This window comes from Triticum aestivum, chromosome 5B (assembly GCF_018294505.1).
Source record: "Triticum aestivum cultivar Chinese Spring chromosome 5B, IWGSC CS RefSeq v2.1, whole genome shotgun sequence".
Taxonomy (NCBI): domain Eukaryota; kingdom Viridiplantae; phylum Streptophyta; class Magnoliopsida; order Poales; family Poaceae; genus Triticum; species Triticum aestivum.
Genome location: NC_057807.1, coordinates 579455981 through 579465632, shown reverse-complemented (window position 1 = coordinate 579465632; position 9652 = coordinate 579455981). Strand labels below are relative to the sequence as shown.

Sequence of the window (9652 nt, the reverse complement as noted above, 5' to 3'; positions counted from 1 at the left end):
AGGACGAGGCTCCTGGCGCCTCCTGTGCGCCGAGCGGCGGCGGCAAGGGTGGGGACCTTGGCGGCCTCCCCTGCGCCAAGCGGCGACGGCGAGGATGGGTTCTTGGCGGCCTCCTGTGGCATTGCGAGTAGCAGCCTCATGGGGAGGAGCAGCGCGCCGTGGAAGTCCCATGAGGGTCTGCTCGCGGGCCAAGATCCGGCGGCGTGAGTAGTTATCGATCCGGTGCCATCTCGTCCGCGCCATCGTAGACGGAGAAGCTGTACGGGCCCTGGAACCCTTTGCTGGACCTCATCCACACCAGGAGGTGCGCCGCCGATGCCTCTAAGGTTGCGGCGCATCCGTCCCGCACAGGCTAACTCAAAACAAAGGGAAGGAAGACTGGAAGAATACAGGAAAATGCCAGACATGGGAAAGAATCAATGGAAGGAAGAAGACAGCAAAAATCACATCAGGCGAGATTCAGACCGGCGAGGCACTCAGGCCCTGAGGGGGGGCAGGGGGGGCGGCCGCCCCGGGCCCCCACAATTCAGGGGCCCCTCCGCAGGTGTATGTGTACGTAGGTAGCGCGTAAACTATATGGGCCGTGAGGTAGCCAGGCATGAGGAGCTGGCAAACATAGCGAACTTCTTCCTATTCCATCGTCTAGCAATCCCCAGATCCCACGCCGACTTTTTCGCGATAATAAGCACGCCATTACGCTCCTTCTCTCTTATAATTTCCTTCCTAATAGATCGCCAGTTAGCCGTCTCGCCGATGACGATCTCTGTTCCCGGGCGCCCCGATCGCAAGATGCAGTCAGTAGTCAATACGCGATGCCGCTTTCTCTCCCGTCTTCAGACGCTGACATACGCACACACATCGCCGAGCGCTAGTCGCTAGAGCCGATGCGATCCACATCTCATCGCTGAACGATCCAAACCATCCAAGGTATATTATACTATTCCCTAATCCCTATATGTTCAGTACTAAATTAACCAATTTTCCCTTTGCATACATCGTGCATGGCTGGTCCCCATCAGCCTTTGATGCCATTATTTATTTATTTCCAGCATGGTTAACAAAGATAGTACAATATGTGGACGAGTTGATACATCAGAGGCGCTCTTGATAAAATTATCAAGGTAATATGCTTCGTAGATTCCAAATGGTGAATTGGTGATTTTGTGGAGGAAGAGAACCAAATTGATGGGAATTCTGAATCTTAACAACAGGAAAATGTTGACATCAATATAGATGATAAAAATGTAAGTTAGTCTGATAGTACAATTATTTCAACAGGTGCACATGCACAATCTGCTAGTGTTGATGAACATCCAGTTTTGCCTTTTCGGTTGTGAATTAAAGATTATAAATTCAATTCGTCGTGTGGTGTACTATGTGATTTTCTAGCATGTTAGGGAAGTCATTTTTTATCCTAATGCCTCTATTGCTTATCAATCTTATTTACAGGCATATAATTGTGGCACCGGTTGAAAGAAGCTTTGCAAAGATACAAATATTGAAGAACTATTTGAGACAATGACTCCACCGACTTTAAATGGTTTGGCAATGTTATGCACTGAGAAAAAGTTGTTGGATTAGATTGACATCGACTCCATCGTAAGTAACTTTGCATCAAGGATTGATTTTTTAAAGGTAACATGTATAATTATTTAATATGCATACTATTTTAATGCATTTAAGTATTGTATATTTGTAAACATTACATATATGCATATATCCATTATTATTACTATATTATTGACGCTAAGGGCCCACAGTTCTGGTTCCACCCCGGGCCCCCAAAATCTCAGGACCGGCCCTGCCGACCGCCGTCGCCGCCCAGGGTGAGCTGAAGGGACGCGTGTTCCCTAAAGTGGCACCTGGTTTTTCAAAGGCGGTTGAAAATGAGTCAACATAGGCTGACAAAGTGGTCCCATGCATGCACCCTTCAACGCCCCGATTCACCCTAGAGCTGCATTTCGAGGGAGCTTAGTAACTTTACTGATACGGATGTATATAGACGTAGTTTAGAGTGTAGATTTTGTCATTTTACTCCATATGTAGTCTCTTATTGGAATCTCTAAAAAGACTTATATTTAGGAACGGAGAGAGTATTATGCTGTTCTCTGGTTGGGTTGTCTACCATTTTTTTGTTACAGTTCAACAATCTGCATATTATGGTTCACTAATCACAACTATGATGTTGTTCTCCATCCCAAAATAAGTGTCTCAACTTACATGTAAGGAGTATATTATGTCAGTGAGTAGAATCTTCGCTGAACTTCTTTCCCACTTGCCAGGTAGTGCGGGTGCCAGCAGCGGGTTCCAAAGGGGCACCAAAATTATCCTAATGAACTTAAATATTGATACAACCTTGTCACGTGAAGTAAAACAGGTAATACAAAGGGAGCAGCCCTGTACCTTTGGTAAGAAATTAAATTTCTGCATCATTATTGGTAAGGCGTGTAGTTCCTTGAAATGGCTTTGTAAAAACTCTGTTTTTTGTGATAGATGTGTTGTCTATTGAAAATGCTTCTAAAACGGTGATCTATGTTAGTTTTGCAATAGTATATCTATTTTCGAGACATTTACTCTAGAATTTTGTAAAATTGGACTTTGATTTGTATCAGTTGCGGCACCTTTCTGTGTTATGAGGTGACTGTGTAACATATGTGACACAGTGTGCAAGCAGGGAACAACTACGAATTAGTTTCAACTTAGCTTCCACCTGTTTTCTCTTTTCAGCATAGGTTGTTACAGGAGCTGCATTTGTTGGGCTTAATTAAGTAATTCTACAATTCTTGATGTTATGCAGATATTGTTGCGTGTTTTGTCGAGTTCACCTTTCAAAGACTACTGTGTCTGGTGGTCCCTTTCAGATTCAAAAGTGCAACTGTGTTTATGAAGAAGATTGAACGAAAGAAAGTGTTATTCAACCTGAATAGAACATGCAATTTTGGTTTGTAGCGAATGAGAATTGTCTCCCTGTTACCCTGGGAGGAAGTCCTACGCATCTTCTTGGTTCAGGTGAGTCCTTGATCTCTCTCTCTCTCTCTCTCTTGCTCTGAGATAGTCTGGCTGTCGAGCCATGGGCCACCGCCGTGCCGGCCATTGAGCCATTGATTTAGTGTTGAGATCTGTGGTGGTGGTATTCCTACTGCCGCGTCCATTCAACTATGATGATCTTTCATGTCAATGAAATTGGTCTCTTGTAATTCAGTGTGTTGGGCCTTTTTCTTCTGTTCCATGCTACTGTTGCTAAAGGGTTAGGCTCAAATTGCGTGTTTTTAGTGTCCAAAGCAACTTGTAAAGTAGAGAGAATGGGGTTCTGTTATGATCTTCTCTTTGTAGGATCACAGGTGTATTTTTTGGTTCTGGCGAAAAGTTATATTAAGAGGTCCTATAATCTTTCCTGCACCCCCCTGATACGTTGCTTTTTGGAACTGCTTGTGCACTCCTGATAATTTTGTTTTCCGTACAAAGCTATGCCACCAGTCCATGAAAGATGATGCCCCAGCGGTACTGCCAACACTGGGGTGTTTACAATGGATTTGTATCTTGGTTTCCGTTCCTTTTTGGTTTTGAGCGAAACATGTTGTCGTCTCCTGGTGGTATCAGCCAACACTTGTGTGAGATTGTATATTGTCTTTTTAGGATAACCAACTATAAACCAGTGAGTTTGTGAAGTTTATCTGGTTTCTTAATCTATGCATTGCATTTTGATGTGCAGGACTTGAGAGAGAAGGTGAAGAGAAAGGAAAAAGATCTGGTAATCTTTCCCTTCTACATGGGATGTCGGTTGAATGGTTGAAGGCAGGGGGAACTCACTCGTCGTATCAAAGCCACTGGATGGACTAAGAGATCTGTAGAGATAGGCATTTTCATGTTTCTTTTCCTTTTCCATTTGGTGGGTCTTGGTCATGGGAGTTTGTAAAATTTGGATCGAATGGCGATATTGGTCTTGTGTCAGCTTGTGCTACATACATACCACCATTGTAAAATTTGTATTGTATTGTGTGGCAGGGAGTAGGTAGTTTTGGCAATATCAAGAACTAGGAAACAAATTGGATTGGTTGGCTGTCATTTTGGCTCAAATGGTTATTTTTATTTCTCCATGAAGAAATGAATGTTCGTTCGTTCTTTTATTCAGTACTGTATTGTGCATGAAAACTCATGAGTCCGCACCTATCTAGTATGTGTATTTATGTTGATGAAATCGGCTGGCTGATGATTTTTGAGACATCATTCGGTTGGCAAGTTGTGATGCCAAAAAATGATGATGATTTTTTTGTGTTGATGAAATCGGCTGGCTAATAAGTGATCTTTGATACAACTGGACCATGGAACTTATAATAAATGTTGATGATTTTTGGTAAGTGCTTTCAAGTTTACCACTATTAAAGAAACTGTTGGCATCTATATATGTTTACCTTCACCTGCTGTTTGTGTGTGTGATTGTCAGCAGGATAATTTGGCTGGCCAGTAGACCGTTTTGTTGTTGTCCTACTTGACATGGTAGTGGAGGTCTGTTTTCGTCGCCGGTTGTTATCCTGCTTGACATGGTAGTGGAGGTCTGTTTTTGTCGCCGTGCACAGCAACTTGAGAAGGAAGCTCTAGACAATCTGTGTTTCCTTGTTTCCTTAATTATAATGTGATCTAGCTAGCTAGGTTGTTCTAGTCATATCCATTTTCTGATTTGGAGCATAGCGTTGAATCTGTGTACTTACTATCTAACTGTTATATACAAGTGATCTTCGCTCTCTTCTCTAATATATATGTATATAAATCTATTACTCTGAGTCTAGGAAAATGTCTGCTCGGCATCTACCATGGCCATAGTAAGTTCCTGGTACAAAGAAATCATTCTTTGGGGGGGGGGGGGGGGGGGGGGGCAAGCAAGTTAGTTTTTGCGGCAACATCAGCTCAACATTCTTGCTGGAGCTTGTTCCCAAGCTATGCATGCAAATCAAAATAATAACAAATCCAAACCTGATGAGCATCTAATGCATCTTAGTAACATCAGTACAAGCGAAGCGATGCAAGGTTTGTATGATCCCACAGGCAGTACACGATTGAGAAAACTACATCGATGACCATAAACTAGAAGGAAACACAGTTGCAAACTGAAAGTAAGATCGTGTCCTCAAATTAATAACCCATTAACTTTGTAGAGAGCAAATTGCTCATTGCTGGCGATTGACTGGCCCATTGACGTGATTCACGACAAATCCGGCAAAAATCCGAACGACTTGTCAAAATTTTGGCCTTGTTTGTAAGGAAATGGAAAGTTTAGGGGGTTGGCTGCAAGTTGTTAGGGACTTGGTTGCAAGATTCTGTTATTTTAGTCTGCAAACTTGGTTGCAAGACCTTCATAAAAATCTTAAACCTGACATTTAGATGACAAATCGGTTGATATTGCCGAATATGAATTCCTTCCTCAGTGTTGAGCAAGAGTATAATTTTCCCAAAGTTTTAAGGGTAATGTCAAAGTTTTAAGGGTAATGTCATTTTCGAAATACGAGAGGTGAATGAAAGGTTTTTGTGTTCATGCCCATGGACATGATGTAGATCCTATCATGGAAGCTTCTTGTAATAATAATTATTTCTTGATATAATATCCTTTGGTATCAGTGAATTGATCCTTTGCAATCATGGTTCCGACCATATGCAATCGTGGTCTGGTCGCCGCCTTCAAGGGCATTCTTCTCTCATATATGGTGGAGACTCTCCCTCACCGATTTTTGGACAGTCATGTATGGAGTCCCGACAGAGTTAAAGTCAACTCAAAATGTCGTTTAATTCTCTTTCTAGCAAATCCGGGGCACTCGATATTTCCTACATATTCTAGTACAAGTCATGCTTAAATTCACGGAAAAAATCTGGCATGACCTTTACTAAAATAGGACATATCGAGAGCCTGAAATTTACCGGAACAGAAATGAATCAACACTCCGGCAAAACATAGGTCACTCGGAAATGAATGAACACTTCACACATGAGCATAAACTGGTGCTCATTGCATTTCAATGGTTCCCCCAGCCTTCACAGGCATGGTTGTGGAGCGATTCTAGTGCTGTTGCGGCGTTATGCTGCCGAAAATTCTGACGAAAATTCTCACGACTTATTGAATTTTTGGTCTTATTTGTAAGAAAACAAAGCTTTTAGGGTGTTGGGTGCAAAACGTTAGGGCCTTGGCTGCAAAATATGTTGTTTGCGGGGATGCAAAAAGGAAAATGAAATTTGTATGTGTGTGAGCCCAGTGCACCGGGGAATCAAATCGAACCAAAGAGGGGAAAAGAATCTTAAAACTGACATTTAGGTGACAAAGCGATTGATATTGCTGAATATGAATTCCTTCCTTAGTGTTGAGCATGAGTATAATTTCACAAAGTTTTAAGGGTAATGTCAAAGTTTTCTGTATGTGGACTGTTGAACAAATATAACAACTCCAATAAAAATTGATAAAATCAGCCAAAAAATCATCCAGGTCGGAGATCTTGTGTTCCATATGAAACACCACATTTCGAATTTACTCCTCCGAGAATGGAGCGGTTCAAAACTCATTTTCGCCAGTAAGATATGTGGGATGTCATCAAGTGTTGGCTCATCTAGGAAAAGAATACTCTCAACTGCAGGTCCAAACTGATCTTTGTGATACTTAGTAATGAACACTTTGAGCGGGATGCCCCCCTCGGTTTGTCCCTCATTCTAGTTGAGCATGAAGATACATTTCTTGACATCCCTCGATTTGACCCTCATTCTAGTCAAGCATGAAGATACATTTCTTGACATCCCTCGATTGGGCTCTCATTCTAGTCAAGCATGAAGATGCATTTCTTTCTATGTCTGCCATTGGTCAATCGACACCACGCCAGCACATGCACAACAAAGCAGCAACAAACGAGGCGCGTTGAGCCGCAGGACAACCCTAACACCAAATAAGGTTGTTGCTAGGGTTGCCAATCTGCATCCAGAACTCCATTGAGATCCATGCGCCGGATCCAACCGCCACTGCTCGTGGAAACCCCGGAGTCACCATCATTGGATTTGACTGCCTGCGCACCGGCCGACCTCCGCGCCACCCCAACATAGCTAGAACCGGGTTCTCGAGACACGGGCCCAGATCGGTCCCACAAGGTAGCGACCACCGCACCCCCCTCCTCATGTCCCTTCACGAGCCTCCACGAATGCTAAGCACCACCACCGCCTCGAGAACGGTCGCCAGTGCGAGCCAGCTACCGGCAATGAGCACCCACGGCTGCACCATGGTAAAGCACTGGCCCATGACACCGCGAAAAGAGAAGGCCCCGCCTGCGCCGTCCGCATGGGGGATTTGCCTAGCCGCATCCTTCGGGCGGCGATGAGAGAGAGAGAGAGAGAGAGAGAGAGAGAGAGAGAGAGAGAGAGAGAGAGAGAGAGAGAGAGAGGGGCCGGCGGCGACCGCGGTTTTGGTCTCCACCGTGTCACTCTAGAAGGAGTGACGTGAGGGCGAGACGTGTTTTAACCAGGTCAAATTTAAGTAAGTAGGAATCGACCAGGTGTTTGCCTAGGTGAATTGAAGACCAGGCATAGTGAGCTCTTGCATATTCAAGCTGTCGATAATAGGAAATTGTATGGACAGTCAAACCAACTATTGTTTTGGGTTATCATGACAGATAATTTCCCTAGTTATAAGAGAGTGCCTAGATCACGATTACATGGAAATTTCTGCAGACGATTTCAACCAACTGTTGGATCTCAATCTTATGGCTCAATTGCGATTTAGGCATATTTGCATTCAGGCTTTCTAAGTCTCAGTCGAATGAGACTTAACGAAGTCTTAGTCGATGCTATATTCATAAGATCTTACATTAAGATCCATGCAAAAAAAAAAATCCTATAGTTTGTTTCTTTCTCTCTCTTGCATATTATGTCACACGACTAAGACTTGTTTAAATCTCGGTCGACTGAGAACAAGCCACACTCATTTGCATTTGCTTCAACTTTAGCACAGCCGTTGAATTAAACCTCGCTCGAGCGAAAAATCTAGGGACTTTATTGAAGAAATATTACGTTATTTGAAGACTATTGTTGTGTTAGCAATTTCACAAGCTTGAGCAGGTTCTCATCTGACGAGCCTCCCTCTGCGATGCTCGTAGACGCTGCGTCCTTCCACGTAGTCGCCCTTGCCTTTATCCCATCGTCACCCAGCAGCAGCTTGACCTTGTTCTTGATCTCGTCCTTGGTGACGACCCCTCTCTCGTCGGCGTGGACCTTGACGCCGGTGCCCCACACGTTGCAGATGTAGCTCTGGTTGGCGAACTGGTCGGCGAAGTAGGGCCAGCAGAGGAACGACACGCCGTGCAGCATGCCTTCCATGGTGGAGTTCCACCCGCAGTGCGACACGAAGCAGGCGACGGCGGGGTGCGAGAGCACGCGCTGCTGCGGTGCCCAGCCCACGACCAGCCCCTTGCCCTCTACGCGGCGCCTGAACTCGTCGAACCAGTCTTCTCCGATTCCGGCGGTGATGTTCGGTCGCACCGCCCAAAGGAAAGGCCGGCCCGTGAGGTCCAGCCCGTCGGCGAGCTCCTGGATCTGCGCCGCGTCGAAGACGGTGAAGCTCCCGAACGCCACGTAGATGACGGAGCCGCGGGCCTGCGCGTCGAGCCAGGGGAGGCACACCGGGTCCTCCGGCCAGAGTTGGCCAGCAGACCTCGACGCCGCCGGCGCTTCCAGGGGGCCGACGGGCAGCGCGTTGGGGACGAGATCCAGCGCCTCCGACTCGATCCCCTCGAAGGTGTTGCAGATGACGATGGCGGCCAGCGGTATCACGGGGTTGGTCTTGAGCAAGATCTGAATCATCAACCTGCGTCTCTCCGGCAAGCTGCTCACACGGACCCATGGTAGCTCGGCAGCCTCGATCGGCGGCATCTTGGGGCTCAGCTGGATCGTCTCGTTCCTCTTCACGTTCCCTGCATCATTTCATACAAGCACTCGATCTCTGAGTCACATAATTAACAACGACGCAGAGCACAGTGGTCTACTTGATTTGGTTTCTTCTTCTTACCAGACTCGTCGAGGACGCCATCGTCGATCAGCTTGGGCACGTGCAGCCGGAGCGCGAACACGGCGGCCGAGAAAGTCGAGAACAGGGCGACGCGGACGCCCGCTGTGGCGGCCAGCTCCATCGCCCAGCACATGGACGCATCGGCGATCAGCCACTTGATCTTCTTGGACCTGATCATCTCCTCGAGGGGGCCGAGCATGGCCGCCGGCAAGCCGCTGCCCAGCAAGGCGATGTCAGTGCGGTCGCCATCAGGGCCCATGCCGTCCGGGAGCGAGACCATGTGGATGCCGTCCGGGTCAACGGCTCCTCTCTCGGCGGCCATGGCCTTGAGGGCGCGGTCGTGGTTGTAGTGCGTGTTCACGAAGTCCACCTCGAGGCCGTGGCCGACGAGCCGGTGGGAGAGCTCCATGAGGGGCATGACATGGCCCTGCGCAGGGAAGGGAAGCACCATGACAGGAGGCCGAGGGCTAGGATGGGCAGCCATGGATGCGAGACCTACTGGCTACTACCCAGCTTGAAAGGTTGTACTACTTTTTATTCCAAAAGGAGGATCACGACCACCGAGCTTTTTCTAGTACTAGTTCGCATGTGCAACTTTGAATGGCGCTGTCGTGCAATGGCGCT

General features: G+C 46.5%; 1 protein-coding gene and 1 long non-coding RNA gene across 3 annotated transcripts; one reads left to right on the top strand and one right to left on the bottom strand.

Moving 5' to 3' along the window:
- The first annotated feature begins 615 nt into the window (after positions 1–615).
- Positions 616–4029, top strand: LOC123116998 (uncharacterized). 2 transcript variants are annotated; one of them, XR_006457253.1, is made up of 5 exons: positions 616–927; positions 1050–1121; positions 1450–1599; positions 2283–3009; positions 3713–4029. It is a non-coding gene; the product is annotated as an uncharacterized lncRNA (long non-coding RNA). The 2 variants fall into 2 exon arrangements; XR_006457252.1 differs by having other exon boundaries at positions 1050–1244.
- Positions 4030–7737: 3708 nt separating this feature from the next.
- LOC123116996 (UDP-glycosyltransferase 83A1) lies at positions 7738–9644 on the bottom strand. The gene is made up of 2 exons (XM_044537855.1): positions 9029–9644; positions 7738–8933 (listed from the first exon to the last, which is right to left on the bottom strand). The coding sequence occupies exons 1-2, from the start codon at positions 9510–9512 to the stop codon at positions 8047–8049; spliced, it is 1371 nt and encodes a 456-aa protein (XP_044393790.1). The 5' UTR covers positions 9513–9644; the 3' UTR covers positions 7738–8046.
- Between the last annotated feature and the right edge of the window lie 8 nt (positions 9645–9652).